Source organism: Podarcis erhardii (assembly GCF_964252035.2).
Source record: "Podarcis erhardii genome assembly, chromosome: 10".
Lineage (NCBI taxonomy): Eukaryota > Metazoa > Chordata > Lepidosauria > Squamata > Lacertidae > Podarcis > Podarcis erhardii.
In genome coordinates this window covers 28022211-28039499 of record NC_138500.1, presented here as the reverse complement: position 1 = coordinate 28039499, position 17289 = coordinate 28022211, and the positions used below count along the sequence as shown (strand labels likewise).

Here is a 17289-nt window from a genome sequence, read left to right as displayed (position 1 = left end):
GGCTGTTAGGTTGGCAAGATCAACAGAACGGGACCCAGACAACCCTCTTGGGCTTACCTTTTTCATTTGCCTGGGTGACTTCTGCTAAACTGATGCGCAGAGCAGTCTAGTAGTAGGTGGAGGAGGTGTGTTCCTGGTTAATAAGTAGATGAGAATATTGACATTTGCAGTTTGCACAAACAGCAGACAACTGAGTGTCATCAGAGGCCTCTCAGGCATAGGAAGACACAGTAGGTTTGAAAAATACAACTAGGCTGCCAGTAACAGCCTCTTTAATACCAGTAGGGTCGAATCTGTCATCTTTGAATCTTGAGTTTGGTTCTCCACATTTTCACACCAGTTTATTATTTATTTATTTTTAAAATAGCCTTATGAAAGTTCAACAGCATATAGTGTGAGTATGTGATTTCCCCTAATATATGCACATTGCACAAAACAATTTCCCTGGTATAATGAATATTTGTATGTTATCTTCACTAATATATGCATACTTTTTAGTTATATGCATTGTAAACGTTACTTGGCTAGAGAACTGCATTGCAAAATTCACCTGAGTGCAAATATTTGAAAGGGTTTTCAGTTCACAGTATTTCCGAAAGTGCAAATCAGGTAAGTTTAAAATCAGGCAAGTTCACCTTGAAATGTGAACGGAATTAAATTTCTCCCCCATCCCTAAATAACAATCCTGCAGTAAAAGGGGGAGGTAGCTACCAGCCTGCACATATAGCAGTTCTTTTGACTACCAACAAATAGAGGCAGTGTGGTGTAGTGGTTAGAGTGTCGTTCAAGAACTATGGAGACCCAGATTAAAATCCCCTCTTCATCCATGAAGTTCACTGACAATCTTGGGACAGACACCCACCCTCTGCCCAATCCATCTCATGGGATGTTGTAGGATAATATGGAAAGGGCAGTCATGTATGCTCCAATGAGGGTGGTTTTTACTGGGATCGCAACCCAAGGGTGAGGAGGGTTAAGAACCTCCCCCTTCCAAGATGATAAAGACAGGCCCCCGGAGCAGCAATGAGGCTTGGAAAAATACACTTCAGTTAACACCAATGGGGACTCTGCTCGACAAAGCTAAATGCAACACAAGGAGGGGTGGCGACACAAAGATCACACCTGGGGAACAAAGGGTTCAGCCTTCCTTGTGCATTTTATATCTGTGGGGGTCCTGCAGCTATAGTTAAAGAGGCAAGGAAATGGACATAGTTGAATGCTGTGCATTTAGCTCAAGGGTAGCCAATGTGGTGATTATTGAACCCCATTCCTATCAGCCCCAGCCTACATTGCCAATGAACTGGGCTTTGTGGGAGTTGTAGTCCTGAAACAGACAGAAGAGGGTTCCACGTTGGCTAACTCTGATTTAGTACAACATGCTAGGTTGCAGGATGGAAGGATTCCCACGGAGAGAAACTTGCTCGTTTAAGCAACCTGTGGGGAGAAATAATCTCCTTATGAATGTTTCTGTTTAAACCTTGAGCACAAAAACCGCAGCAAGAGTCAAGAAGATAATCCCAAGATGACGTGTGCAAGGGAGGGCGATTGGGCATGTGTGCGTGGGAGAGCCCCATTCAAAAGAAAAAAGGAGAGAAAATGATGACATATCCAGAATGAAAAGAATCCAGTTCGGCCAAATTATCACTGGTGTGCTAATTTTTCTTACAGAGCAAATTGCCAGACTTGTAATTACAGTACAGTAAATGTGTATGTCATGACTCTGTGAGTAATTTCCATATGTGAGTGGGAATGATGAGAAATGCAGTAAGCTGCTTATATAATACACCTCTTTGTTCCGAAACGTATTCTGGCTGATCAGACAAGTTTTCCCCCAGACACTGTTTCCCCCCAGATACTTGGGAGAGATCCTGCAGGCCTCTTAGTAATGAGTAAAATGTCTAGAAATGAAAGGGGGTCGAGTAGAAAGTGTTGTGAATGTATGGAGGCAAAAGCTGAAGCGGTTTCAGCTGTGCTTATCTGTAGCTCCACTCAAGCTAGAATATGGCACTGTAAAGGTTTGGGGCATGAATGGCCAAGCCAAGGGGAAATAAACATTGACTTTAGGATATGGTGGGGGTGGGGTATACACCTGTTTTACTGTCAAGGACTGCATTGCATTGGGGTACTGGTAGTAACCTATTGATAGACCTTGCAGCTTGGGTGAATTGGATTGGAATAATCACTTATGATTTATGGAGTTCAAAGGCTTTATTCATGCAGGAACTATTTACAGGATGAGCGGAGAGAGAAAATAGCACGAATCTAGTCTGGAGAGAACAGCAAACAAAATGGCTCAACTTTTTAAAGGTGGAGTTAACTTAAGCATAGTTAACTGACAGACATGTGCTGGCTAGATTACTACACACCAGGGCTTCCGGTCCTGCCTGCCTTAATGGAGGCAGCGCCCACGACAGCGGGGGATCATCAGCGAACGAAAAACAAGGATGTCAGAGGGTAAACCATCCTTGCAAATTCCCCCCCAGGGATGGGGGGAATGGGCTTCACTCACAGTTTGTCTCGGTACCTGGTTCTTGCTCCAGCATGGAATGGAATGTGGGAGGCAGGGAGGTGCTGAGTGCAAAAGCACTTCCTCTGGCAAAACCCCTCCTACGCCACCATTTAGAAGCAGAGGTTCTTCATTTAATTGGATCTTTAATTGGCTTTAAAGTACCGGTGCATGATGGAAAAGGGTTGTAACAACATACTGCAGAATATACCAGCTACATGGATAAAAGGTTTGAATTGAGATAAGATTTTCTTTGGCATGAGAGTTGTTTGGGGAGAGGGAAGCCCACGGTTTGTTTATTCTAAGCTTCTTTTATATATTTATGATTCGGCAACTCCCTCCAGAATATAAGATATTTACAAGCGAGGAAGGGACATTAGAGTAATATTGATATTAACAAGCAAAAATGGAAACTGTGTGTGATCTGAAATGAAGAAAGGAGGGGGAGGGGAAGCTCAAGTATGACTATGTTGGAAAGACAGAGTAATTCCCCTCAGCTCCATTTAAAAACAACAGACAAGGAAAAAGAGACCAAGATTTTTGTGTGCTGTTGATGGAATATAATCTAATATAAGGTTTAATTGGGACATAAATCTCTTGATGGAAGGAAAAGAATTAGGGGGCTGTGATAAGAATGCTGCAGAGATTCTGGGAGTTGGAAAGGAGTATTAAAATGTAAGTGCATTTGAAAACTGTGCACCTTTTCCTAGGCTGAGGGGAAAATGGCGAAGATCTGTGACATGTTTTATTAGTGAAACAGAATGGTTTCTAGCAGAATGTTGCCTGTTCTGAGACATTGAAGCAAGGGACGGAGAGATAAGACCTCTGAGAAACTTTGAGATTCAGTTCTGCCCCAAGCTACGATGGGAGAACACAACAACTGGGAAGTGAAAGAGATAACACCATATATGGACAGAAGGAATCTCCATGGACATAACAGTTTTCACACGTAGGGCAGAATAAAGATAATAATTTGAGTTCCTCACCTGAAGCTTTAGAAATTTATATATTGTAACATCACGAATGGAAATCATTAGCTTTGTAGCTGTTGACTAAGGAATTATTATTATAACTGAAATGTAACTGACATTAATTAAGATTATGGAATGCAGTGATATAAGATCGGAAATGCATCCAAACCACCAGGCGGGGAGCTACTTTAACTAAAATGTATTAACTGGAAGTTGATTGGCATTTTGATACTTGCATAATTTGGAAATTAATTATAATTTGGCCATTATTGGGGGTATATTGGAAAACTAATTATATCTATCTATCTATCTATCTATCTATCTATCTATCTATCTATCTATGATTACTACACAAACAGTGCCCTCGCTTGTTTAAACTAACACATGCATTAACTAGAAGTTCAGGAGAAGGAAATGTATTTGCTTTCCTCCAGCATCTATCAAGGGCTGAATGCTGGAAGTGGACAGGGCCAAAGTCAGTGGGTGGCAGGTCTAGAACCACAAGTGGGCATGGTCCCTCTTTTCCCCCCTTCTTCCTGACACCCCTTCTCAGCCTCTCTGTCACACCTTTCCTCCCCCTCCCCCTTGCTAGGGGAGGGATATCTTTTACCAGAGGCCTGAAATGATCAGTTGAAGATGGCTATTCTGCCCTCCTCTTTCCATTCCACCATACATTTTGCATCCCTTCCCAATTTCCCCACTTCCCTTCTCCCACCCCTCCAGGCTTCCATGTCCCCCTCACACTGTATAAAAGGAGTCTGAAGGTTGCATAAAATCAGGCCAGAAGCAGGTTGTCCAGTCCTGCCTTAGGAGAAGGCCAACTGATGCCACAATCATGAAACGTATATCTGAAGGAGCGTCTTCACCCCCATCATTCTGCCCGGACACTGAGGTCCAGTGCTGAGGCCTTCTGGTGGTTTCCTCACTGCGAGAAGTGAGGTTACAGGGAACCAGGCAGAGGGCCTTCTCAGTAGTGGCACCCGCCCTGTGGAATGCCCTCCCACCAGATGTCAAAGAGAACAACAACTACCAGACTTTTAGAAGACACCTGAAGGCTGCCCTGTTTAGGGAAGCTTTTAATGTTTGATGCATTACTGTATTTTAATATTTTGTTGGAAGCCACCCAGAGTGGCTGGGGAAACCCAGCCAGATGGGCGGGGTATAAATAATAAATTATTATTATTATTATAACGTGGCTCCGTGCCCCCTCTGGCTGCAGGGGGAAGTCCTGGGTGTGTGTGTGTGGATTCTCTTCATCTCAGGCCAGCTGAGAAGCAGAGTGAGCTGCAAAAAGGAGGAGGGACCGAGAAATCAGCCTTTGCTCTGGCAGCCCCACTGTGTTTCCATGCTGGTTGCAATGTGAGGGGCATTTCTTCCTTTGCAGCCAGCAGGGGAGCTGCCAAGGGGAGGGCAGAGCAATCTTTGCCTCCTCCAGTAGCTTGCTGTGTTTTTAAGCTGGAGAGCACCAAGCGGTGCTCAGGTTTGTGTGTGTGCGTGCTTCTCTCTCCCCTCCCCAACCAACGCAAGAGAAATGAAAGGGATATAAAGGAGGCACGAATGCTTCTTAGTAGCAGTTGCTGGGAACCACAGCAGGAGGAAGAGGACTCTTGTGATTGGGTCCTGCTTAATGGCTTCACACAGGCATCTGGTTGGCTACTGTGAGACCAGGATGCTGGACCAGATGGGCCACTGGCCTGATCCAGCAGGCTCTTCTCATGTTCTGACAAAGAACATGTGGAAGGATCAAAATGTCAGGAGCTTGTCCTACACTTGAGTAGGACCCTGGCAGAGACACATGCCTGACTGGCATGTTCCTTCCCTCCTGGTCAATCATTTGAGAGCTTCAAAAGCTTTCTTCTGCCTGAACATCGATGCCAACAGACACCGGCACACTTAGGGATCCGCAGTGTCTTTGCAGTTCGCATGACAGACCTCACAACTCAGCATTTTGGCTAATCTACTTTATTTACATATACAGTGGTACCTCGGGTTACCTCGTTCCGGAGGTCCGTTCTTAACCTGAAACTGTTCTTAACCTGAAGCACCACTTTAGCTAATGGGGCCTCCTGCTGCCGCCCCGCCGCTAGAGCACGATTTCTGTTCTCATTCTGAAGCAAAGTTCTTAACCCAAGGTACTATTTCTGGGTTAGTGGAGTCTGTAATCTGAAGCGTCTGTAACCTGAAGCCTATGTAACCTGAGGTACCACTGTAAACACACACACACGGAGCACTGCAACATTGCTCTGTCTCTCTCTAGCATCAGACAGCAAAGAGAAAGAACAAAGGACAATAGTCCCACTTCACAGAACACAGTAACACAAACATCCTGTCTCTGTCACTTCCCACTTTGTGGAGTCAAAATATACACCGCCATGTGATAGACAAAAATCCCATGACTGCAATCATGGAGTAGGAATTCTAACACAAAAGACCTGGAGAGTTGGTCTGGGCTTGTGGGAGGGAGGAGGTGTGCGCAAAGGTACTGGATGGGGAGTATTTTAACCCTGAATAATTGGCTTCAGATTGTGGGGTGGGAGGGAGAGAAAATGTCAATGGGTGGGGGGGTGGAGAGGGAGGGGGGAGAGAGAGCGATGAGAGGGGTGGTGGTGGTAGAAATAGAAAGCGAGAAGGCTTGTGGTTCCTCAACAGATTACCTAGATGCAGTATGGTTAGAAGAATTTATGCTGGCCATAATGGACTACTAAAAATAGCTACCATTTTCCTACCATTCCTCCCAGGTAGAAATATTAGGGGGCTTTTCACATTTAAGCTTCTATTGCATACAAATCTGCCTCGAAGGTCTGTGCTACCCAGTCTCATTTGACATGTACACATTTGCTCAGGGATAATTAATGTTAACGCTAATAGCAATTCACATCTTGTTAATCAGATGTTAATTAGCCCACCTGCTACCTTCCCTCGCTGACTTTCCATCAATCTGGATAGTTACTCTGCACTTTAGATCCTCCTGGTTCATAGAGGTGGATATAGAACGACTGTATTGCTTCCAGTGTCTTATGCTAGCTCTGCAGCCTTTCCTCACACCACAGGGTGCAGCCATAAACATTCTTTTTGCATAGCTCACTGGCGTCATAAATTATTTTAGGCTGAATTTTGCTTTGAATGAAAATGAGTCTGCACTTGCTGCAATTCTCCCTTAGGGCCACCAGATGGCAGCAGATCATGTACAACAGATACAAGACTGGGATTAGCAGCAATAAGACAATAGCCTGTGGATATTCAGCTTCAAGGCTGTTTTTAGGGTACCTCTAAAGTAGCAACAGGGAATGTGTGGCCCTCCAGACTCCAGTTCCCATTTCCCCTGACCATAGATCATGGGCTAGAGCAGGCATCCTCAACCTCGGCCCTCCAGATGTTTTGAGACAGTTCCCAGCATCCCTGGCCACTGGTCCTGCTAGCTAGGGATCATGGGAGTTGTAGGCCAAAAACATCTGGAGGGTGGAGGTTGAGGAAGCCTGAGCTAGAGTTGATGGTGGTTGGAGTCCAACAATTTATGGACAGCATGTGTTTCTTATCCCCGATCTAATAATTTCTACTGCAATTTCACAGGTAATCTAGATCTAGATCAGTAGATCTAAAGTAGATCTAGATCAGGCCAAATCTGGAACAAAAATCCAAAGAAAACGTAACTTCCTTGCCACCAGTATTTATTCCTGACCCTGATGTTTGGTTATCCCCCGCCCCACATGGGTCACCAAATGTTATCAAGGACCCTGTGTTGGGTCCAACATAATATGATTCTTCTGCATGTTGTTGGCCTCCAACTCAGCCCCAAGCAGTGTGGCCAACGATCAGGGTGTGTGTCTGTTTTATTGAAGCTTATGTCCCCCTCAGGGCTATTGCCCTCACGTCCTGCTTGTGGACTTCCCATGGGCACCTGGTTGGCCACCATAAATGGAACTAGAGACCCTTTGCTGTGATCAAGCAGAGCTCATTTCACGTTCTTAGTACGATCATATCTCCTCTGCCATGCAGCCATTTGCCATTAATTTCTGAATGTACCCACAGGACCTGCCCTTCCCAGCCAACATAAGTTACTTCAGAACTCTTGTTAATATGCACTTTCTTACCCAGGTTTTCCCTAGGCATGTATTCAATGTAGCGCTACTAAGCTGTCCTATCCAGGATTTCCACCTGGCTAATGGGACTTTTCTTCCCTTGCATCCTTTAAATACAAACTTTATTTTCAGATAACTAAGTTACATGGACCAAACAAAGAAGAGAAATACGGTTTTCAGTTTCTATATTCACATATGATATACGCAGCGGTTAAAATCCTTTCTACAGTTCAGTTTTACATCCTGAATCTGATTTTCATAGCAAGAACAATCTAATAGATTCACTTCATTTTCAGTCATTGGATCTGTCAGGGATTCTTTAGCTGTGATTCCTGTGTAGCAGGGGGTCGGACCCTTCCAACTCTACAGTTCTACAATTCTATGATTTAAATCAGGTATAGGCAAACTCGGCCCTCCAGATGTTTTGAGACTACAATTCCCATAATCCCTGACCACTGGTCCTGTTAGCTAGGGATGATGGGAGTTGTACTCCCAAAACATCTGAAGGGCCGAGTTTGCCTATGGCTGATTTAAATATATTTAATACTGGTGTCCCCACCCCTTTCAAAGGAAGAGGAAACGTTTTGCAGTTGCTCAGTCACTGCAGAACGTGCTATTGAGGCTTGCTAATCATGACAGAGGCACCTGGGCAACTGGCCTCTGAGAAAACAAGAGGCTAACTGTGGTGTTTGCTCAGGAGCGGGAATGCAGATCAAGGCCTACCAAGTACACAAGGTTGATCTTCCGTTGTCTTACACCTCTGACAGTTTTCCACATTCACACCATACATTTAAAATACTATGATACCACTTTAAACAGTCATGGCCTCCCCCCAAAGGATTCTGGGAGCTGTAGTTTGTTATGGGTGCTGAGAGTTTCCCCATGTCCTCTCACAAAGCTACAGGCCCCAGAGCTCCCTGGAAAAAGGGACTGATTGCTAAACCGCTCCTGGTATTTGTAGCTCCGTGAGGGGAATTGGGGTCTCCTAACAATTCTCAGCAGCCTTAACAAATCACAGCTCCCAGAATTCTTTGGGGGAAGCCACGACTGTTTAAAACGGCATCATAGTGCTTTAAATGTATGATGTGAATGTGGCCAATGACGCACAGTTGGCAAAAATACACAGGATGGGCACTCTTGCTCTATCAGTCCTTGTTGAGAGAGCACTCAAGGACAAGTGGGTGCCTGCTGAAGAACATGGGCAATCTTGGCACACTTGAAACTGTAGTTCTGAGGGCAGGGGACCAGTGATTGAAGTTTTTATTTTTAATTAAAAGTAGCTGCAAATCTCTGGCTTTTCTCCGAGCAAAGGCTCTGACGTAGTGGGTATTTACCCATTTATTCATGCACAATTTTCCTCATCAAATGTTGCTATTAGCCTCTTCTGTGTGTGTTTGTGAGTGTGAAGTATCTGTATGCTCCACACGCCACAATAACGCTAGTAGCATCTTAGGGTCTGATTTAGGTATGGGAAAAGGCACGGTGGGATGGGAGGGAACCATTTAAATGCACACTACCGAGTGCCGCTGTGTAATCTGTTGTTTGGTCCTCAAATATGCGACTCAAAATTGTGGCATCTCCTGTGTTCTCAGGATTGAAACTGAGTAACAAGTTCTTGGCAGTGAACCTTGGCGATGCCCTTTTCTGTTGGGCATGGGATCTATGCCAGTCCAGTACCAGACACAGCAATTATTTCATCTTCTGGGCTTGCCACAATAGCACCTGACTCAAAAGAGAGAGGGAGGGAGGGAGGGATTGACCAGAGTGACCTAGACCTGAGCTGTCAAATGACAGGTGCCAATCTGTAGGTCAGCTTCTTAAGCCCACAGATCTCTCCGCTTGCAATTCATTTGAGGAAGGACACACAGGCTGCTTGTATCTATTTAGCTGAACTGCTCCCTTTCATTGTTTCCTGAGCGGCGACATTATGGGGCTCAGTGATCAGGAATGGCAGAAGGTCGTAGACATCTGGGGGAAAGTGGAACCAGACCTCCCTGCTCATGGGCAAGAAGTTATCATCAGGTAAGCAGAAGCCGGTGACCGAAATCTGAGAAGCAGCTTTCTTGCGAAGTTAGCATAGTGGCATTTTTAAGAATCAGCTTAGGAACGTTGCAAAGTTTCTGATATTATGTGGGTGGAACAGAGAGAAAGACGACTCTGCAGATAAATCTGAATGCTTTAATTCCTATCAACCTCAAATTTTTTTTATCAGCTTTTAAAATAGATCTCGACTGCTATAAGATATAGGTTGCTTTTGTAATTGACATTACTGACTGAATCATTAACACATAATAAAAGAGGATTAGAACCATAGTTGCATTATTACTTCCTGAATGTCAAACCAACTGAGGTTCTTGGAAAAGGGCACAGAAAATTGTCCAGATATATGGGATGCCTCCAGACAGTTACTATTTTGCAGGAGGGATTCTAGTGCATATTGCACATTTACGTATGTTTGCACAGTTAATGGACTGTGTGGCCCTAGCACATATCCACTTTAAAAATGAAAGAAAACACACTTTTTGTGGTTAGTAAATGCACTGAAAAATGTGGGATGAATGAATAGCAGAAAAAATTGAAAACACGCCACAGACACGTTAGGATAGAAAAATCAGAATGAATGTTCAATAAAAACTGGGGATAGTCTAACCATTGTGCAAGCTTTGTGCAAGCAAAACAGGAGGAAGCCATGGATCCAGCAAAGTAGCTGTAAGTAATTTCCTGAGGATGAAGTTTCACTATTATTAGCAAAGATGCTTTAGATGATTGGAATACCTGTAATGAAATGGAGCTAAGCAGGGCGAGTGACAAAAATTTGGGGTTAAAGGAAAGATCCTGGTTCCATTGGCACTGGAGGCAATATTGACATAAAAGCTTAAGAAGAGCCCTGCTGGATTAGGCGAAAAGTCCATCTAGATGACATTCTGGTTCCTCATCATGGCCAGCCAGATACAAGGTGACCTCAAAGTGGTTGACATGTGTTATTCAAAGACTATAGCTCAGTGGTGGTGCATCTGCTTTGCATGCAGAAGGTCCCAGGTTCAATCCCTGGCATCTCCAGGTAGCTGAGAGAACCTCATGTCTGAAACCTTGGAGAGCTGCTGCCAGTCAGTGTAGACGATATTGAATTAGATGGGCCAAGGACATGATGTGATATGAGGCAGCTTCTGATGTTCCTGTGTGCCTAATCTGAACACCAGAAGTACAAATCCTAAAATGCCATTTAAAACCACAACAATAAAACAATTATAATCAACAGAGGAATAAGACATTCTTACTGGGCTATGAGTGATCACCAAAGAAGAAGACCAAAACGGACAAGGCAAACATGGCCTCTGAAAGCCTGGGGCAACCAGAGCATATTTGCTATAGGGCAAAATCCCAATTGTGTCAAGTTTTCTAGACAGAGGGTTCCCTAGCTGTGGTGCAACTAGGAAAAAGGCCCTGCTCTGGGTCCCTGTGTGATGGCCTACACCTACAGTCATCAGTGGGAATGTATGCATCCCCTGCCCATTTGTTCTCAGGGTTTGGCTTGTTGATATGGGGAGAAGCACTGCAAGAAATATGTAAGTTCCAGCTTGGTAAGGACCTTGAGTTGGGCCTGCCTGGTAATATATAGGTAGATCCTGCAAAACTGGTGTTGCATGCCATCGTGCAGAAGTGCCCATTAATATGGCTATGTGGCTGCATTCCTCACTAGCTTCAGTTTTTAGGCTGTCTTCAAAGGGATATGAATAGTTGTTTAAACAGGGAGATGATTTCAGGTTTTTTTTTAAGGGCTTTGGAGCAGAAACTGGGCATTTCTCTTCCAACAAAGCTTGGAATGTGGCCCAATTAAATTGCAGGAGATTCCCAGAAATGTTATTCGAATGGCATTCTGAAGATTGAAACTCCCATTTTCCTATGAAGGGGTTACTTTCACACTGTCATAATTTCCCAGTTACTCTGATATCAGGGAACATAAATGACACAGGTAGCTATGGGTTCTCTTACAGGTGGCATCTTTGATGGATAGCCAGTTTAATCACTGCCACCTATTTACCAGTACTCCACATTGACTGGGCTATTCAATTCAATGGTTTCAGGATGTTTCAGAAGCACCCGGAGACCCAGGAGCGCTTTGACAAGTTCAAAAACCTGAAGACGGTGGATGACATGAAGAGTTCAGAAGAGCTCAAGAAGCATGGAACGACTGTCCTCACAGCCTTGGGCAAAATCCTAAAGCAGAAAGGGAACCACGAGGCAGAACTTGCACCCCTGGCACAGACCCACGCCAACACACACAAAATCCCGGTCAAGTATCTTGAGGTAGGCAGCCGTGTATGTCTCTATGGGGGGTAGTGGAATAATGCCCTTGATTGACCAGGATAAAAGCAGGAGAGAGATGGGAGGTTCTTTTCTTCTCTCTCTGTATATACAAACATTGGGTTATAGGAAGTTGATTTCTACTGAGTTAGAATGTTGGTCCATGTGCTCTCTAGAGTTTCAGACAGGGAACTTTCCCATTCCTTTTGTACTTGGTTTTGTTTGGTAGATCTTGGGGTTCTCGTAAAAAGCCAAAGTAGATCCCAAAAGCCCACCCAAATGTAGAAAATAACCTTCCCTGCTTTGATATTTCAGACGTACTTTCTTTGAAAGCTGCCAGCTTTACATTTCTCTTTCCCTCCCATTCTTTCTGCACAGTTCATTTGCGAAATAATTGTTGGCGTCATTGCTGAAAAACACTCTGCAGACTTTGGGGCCGATTCGCAAGCGGCAATGAGGAAGGCCTTGGAGCTGTTCCGCAACGACATGGCCAGCAAATACAAGGAGCATGGCTTCCAGGGCTAATAGTGAGCATGGGAGGCAATGTTCCCTTTCAGCAAGGATGGGGAGCCTGTGTGTGACCCTCCAGATGTGGCTGGACCACAACTCCCATCAATGGCGAGGGCCAAAGGGAGCTAGAGTCAAACAACATCTGGAGGACCACAGGTTCTTCATCCCTGTCACGAAGAGAAATAAAGCAGCATGTTTTGGGTGTGTGATCAATCTAGCAGAAGAATATTCCTCTTTCATGGCAGAAAATTAGTTTGGCACCAGCTTGAAAAAAATATACTCACTATATAAGGCTCAAGTTACACACCATGACAGAAGACCCACATCTTTAAAAGAAACTCTCTCGTTCATAATATTATTATTGCTATTGTTGTTGTTGTTATTATTATTATTATTATTATTATTGCCTGCCCTTCACCAGCAGGTCTCAGGGTGGGTTACAGCAGTTTCAAATAAAAAATTAAAAACAGTTAAAACAGCTTATAAGTGCAGGAATAGTGTAGGCCCAGAAAACACATGCATTCAGGGGTGCCGACTTGAATAAAATATTGTTTGGGGTAGATAAGCACCTCCCTGTATCAGTCATGATCACAAGTTGTAGCACGCACATAATTTGAATGACAATGACCATCAACTTTTTTTGGGGGGGAGCAAGCAATTCCTTCAAATATTTTATTGGGGGGAGGGAAAGGACCTTGGCACTTAGGAGTTGGCTCCTATGCACACATCTCAGATGTGAAAAGCCGCGGTAAAGAGGTGTACCTTCAGCATTCACCAAAAGCGCTATAGAGAAGAAGTCATGTAAAGTTGAAGGTTGAAAGTGAAGTTTATAAGACCAAATGGGCATGTAGGCATGAAATGCTGAATCATCTCATGCCAAACATCTTACTTCCCAGTGGTCCATCCACCAGAGTCTTTTCCTCCTCCAGCTAGGCCCTGATGCCAAACTCTAATGATCCTTTTTTGCAAAAGGTATGGTCAGATAGATAGTGGGTGGGAAGTTCAGCACCCCCTGACTATTGGTTCTTTAAATCATACCGTTGCATAATATATGAATGGTGTCAGAAGGTCTGTCACTGTAATGTGTAGCTTGGGCTGTCAACTGAGGCTTTTTTTTTTTTTAATCTTCAGCACGAATCATTGTAATTTTGGGCTTAGTAGAATAAAAATTATATACAACAGAGATAAGCGATGGTTGCCTTTGTTAAAAATCCGCTGAGATATTATCCTCCATCTGATGTCATAATAGAGAAAGGTTGCCTTGTGGTTAGTAATAGCTGTGAAAAAATGTTGGGCGAGGCTGTTCAGAAGGCGGGTAGAAGATAGGGTTGCGAGTTCCTGCTTAGATTCAGTACTACTTGCTGTTTTAATAACTTGAGATAGAAAGACTAGCAGGATTTGCTCCTGGTAGAATTCGTCCCTGGTCCACCCTCCCACTCACCTTCCTTGCCTGCTGTACCAAACAGGATCCCAGTTCCATCTGGCAACAGATGGGAGAGGGAAGGGAGTTGCGAAACAATGGATGACATCACTAGGTCAAAATCTGACAGCCCCTGTAGAGAGGAATTCCTGTTAGAATTGATTAACTGATTATTCTTAGACTGAGCAAGGGCTGGGGCCAACCTATTGTAAACTTGTTCTAAGAAAGTTGCAAAATGGCTGGGGGGAAAATATGTGGGTGGGGTGGATCAGCATCTTGGTGCCCGTCTGCATGTGCCTTCAGAGAGAACTCACATTTTCAAGCAGCAATTCTTTTTCTGCAACCATTTGGTGCAGAAAACTGTGGATATATTCAGATAATAATCCACAGATTTGCCCGTTTCTGGTAAACCAGTAATGGGGTATGTGATGTTCCTTGCAAGACTTACCTTGCATGGTCTTTATCCTGCAGGTCCTGCCCACATCCTTGCCATTCACATATGTGTCCTAATGATGTCATCATATCATATGATGTCACAGTGCTCAGGGAAGGTTGCCATATTAGGGATGCTGGAGCACCAATTCTCTGGCATGTCTGCACTATTGAATCCCCAAGAATGGCCATCAGGTAACTTGGGGCTATATGAGGCAAAGGTAAGTGTTCATATCTGTCTTAGGTGGATGAGAGCTTTGGAAAGCAAGCAACACTGAACCCTGAGGAATAATAGTTAAAGCTGTCACTTAAGACATTTTAGCTGATTATCCATATGTATTTCAGTCAATTGGTTAACAGATGAGTAAACTGTATACCTGGATATGGATAAAAACAAGAGTTCTGAGGCTATAAACATACTTTATTTTTAGATAACACATGTATGTACTGTAACAGTCCCCATCTTAGAAGAAGCATTTTCTCCTGCTTGTGAGACAATACACTATGGCACCAGCCGGTTGTGTTATTTTGTAGTTTGTAATACTGTATTAAAAATAACTTAAGCATTTTATTTGTAAAAAAATCTGGCCAAAGAATTGCAGGCACCCTTTAGCTGATCAAAAGGGCTTTAACAAATTGAACAAATCATCAAAAAATAAAATAAAAATGCAGCCCTGGGGGAGAGACTTTTCAGTGGAATCAGTACATTGGTTCTGAAAAGACAGAGAAGCTCCATTAATGCAATCTCATGCATGTCTACTCAGATTAAGTTCCATTTAATTAAGCTGCAACCCTATACCTACTTACCTAGGAATAAGTCCCATTGAAATCAACTGGGCTAACTTCTGAGTAGACATGTAGAAGAACACGGAGTCAATTTTCAAGGTCTTCCATGCTGACCCTGCTAATGAAATGTAAAAGTATCTCTTGTATGTAAAAGTATCTCTTCCCCTAATCCCTGCGAGTTGCTACACACTTGAGTATGTGATACACTGAATGGCAAGTGGTGTGTTTTTTAATTGAATAAACCCTATTTCCTCAATGTCTGTGTTTTGTTTCTTATTTAAAGAAAGCCTGGGTGTGGAGCTTGGAAATTTATATGTACAGATGTCAAGTTTAGAAAGAATTGTAATAATTTGAATAGAAACACTATGCATCTCAATATTGTGGGGAAGACTGTGACCAGTTGACTGCATACGCCTGCTCAGTCTGCTGCTCTTGATGGGCAACTTCAAAGCCCCTCTTCTAACTTTGTAGACTTAAAAAAAAAAAATCTATAACCCCGATTTGGACCAGGTGGCCCTTCAGAGAGAGGACTGTTTCAATAGAGGACTGTCTTACGGCAAGATGGGCATGTGGTCACCATAAGAAAAGAGGTTGGGCAGGAGGAGAGAGAGAAACAGCAAACACAACAACGAGGGACTTGCCCACACTTCCTCTTGTCCTTCTGCTTTCCCTTGGGGAAAATTGCTCTTTAGAGCTCAATCGGAACAAACGGCAATTTGGGTTTTCCCTGGATTGTCATTTGTTCTGAACTGTCACAAAAGAGTGGAAAGGAGTGGGCCAGGTGGGAAACTGCTTAGACCCGTGCTTTCTAGGCACAGCAAAGTGTCGACAAGCCCTAGACCTTAGTTACAGCGTTCTTTCAATAACCAACCAGAATGGAAAGAGTTCAAGGAGAGGAGGGGCCAAAAGTTGCTGGTCTCTGAGCGGAGGCAGCAGACAGGCCTGGCAGCCCCCTCTGAGAAGACAGGGGCTTGTCTAAGGTCCAGTTTGAGACTAGGATACTGGACTAGGTAGGCCTCTGGTATGATCCTGCAGGGCTCTTATGTTCTTAACTAGGGTGGCCATATTTCAAAAAGTGAAAATCTGGAGCTTTTGTGAGCTGTTTTGGGCAAAATCTCTTTTTGAGCTATTTCTAAGGAAATCTGCCATAATTGAGACTTCCAACATGGGTTGGATTTGCCCAGACATTTCATCAATTTCTGCCCGGAAACTGTTTCTGATTGCTGTGTTCAGGAAATTCCAGATGTATGGCAACCCTATCTTAACAGGCTTGGCAAAAAAGATTCCAGCTGCCTCTCCAAGGGTGGTGGTGGTGGTGGTGAGAAAGGAAAAATAAATATCAAATTGCCAGAATGCCTTCATTTCACTTGATCTGTTGCTCTGTGTAACTCAGAGGCTTGCATATTTCACCACTGACTTAACTCAGTTCAATAAAATTGTCATCTTACCTTTTTTTGCATTCCAACTATTCTCCCGGTCACTGCTGACAGATGGCGGGTTTTTGCCTCCCTGCTATGCTGTTTGTTGCTGAAGGAGCTGTGCCTTAAATAAAGATCTGCTGTTGTCCGTTCGACATTATGCCATTCCCTGAATGAAACAGCAACTGCCCCTTGTGGGTGCAGGCCTTGGCTTGCAAGCGAGCTAAATTCTGCACCTACAACAGTTGCTCTTGTCAGTCTGAATGGGGCAGTCGCCATGTAAGAGTGACTATATTAAGAATATTATACATTGTGAGCAGCAGGGTTGCTCGCTGTAGTCCTTGTTGTATAATGTGGAGGTCAGCAGCTGTTTTTGCAATCCCCTGCTCCTCCTCCATACACTCAGGGCTGGATTAACCATTAGGCTAAGCCTGACCACTGTGTTGGCAACCTCAAGGCTGGATTACTGTAATGTGCTGAATGCTGGGCTGCCTCTTGGGCCTGGTTTGAAAGCTCCAGCTGGTCAGAATGCCGCAGCCAGATTGCTGATGGGGGCATCTGGCTGACAACATCTGACACCATTGTTAAAGCATCTGCACTGGCTGCCTATCGACTACCAAGCCAAGTTCAAGGTCCTTGTATTAATTGACAAAGCTCTGAACAACTTGCGTCCAGGATTGTCTGAACCCTTTTATCTGAGCTTGAGATCATCTCATCGGCTAGAGCACCACTGGTTGTTCTCTGAATTTGTGAGGCTCATTTGACAACAACAAAGGAGCCTTCAGTGTCATCAGCCCAATTTTGTGGAATATTCTGCCAAGAGAAATTCAGAAGAGGAAAAGCTGAAAACTTTTCTATTCCA

The 17289-nt window shown here is 43.9% G+C and overlaps 2 protein-coding genes across 7 annotated transcripts in view; one reads left to right on the top strand and one right to left on the bottom strand.

The window, feature by feature from the left end:
- Positions 1–16630, bottom strand: part of LOC309351694 (apolipoprotein L2-like) — a 31954-nt gene extending 15324 nt beyond the window's left edge. For 2 of the 6 annotated variants that reach the window (XM_081879516.1, XM_081879519.1), the window contains exon 1: positions 58–135. The gene's annotated coding sequence lies outside the window, so the exon portion shown is untranslated. Of the gene's footprint in view, positions 1–57; positions 136–6383; positions 6408–16457 lie in introns of those variants that run through there. The other 4 variants (XM_081879520.1, XM_081879518.1, XM_081879515.1 and 1 more) reach the window with 4 other exon arrangements.
- Positions 9356–15265, top strand: MB (myoglobin). The gene is made up of 3 exons (XM_081879550.1): positions 9356–9578; positions 11642–11864; positions 12240–15265. The coding sequence occupies exons 1-3, from the start codon at positions 9484–9486 to the stop codon at positions 12384–12386; spliced, it is 465 nt and encodes a 154-aa protein (XP_081735676.1). The 5' UTR covers positions 9356–9483; the 3' UTR covers positions 12387–15265.
- Positions 16631–17289: the final 659 nt, after the last annotated feature.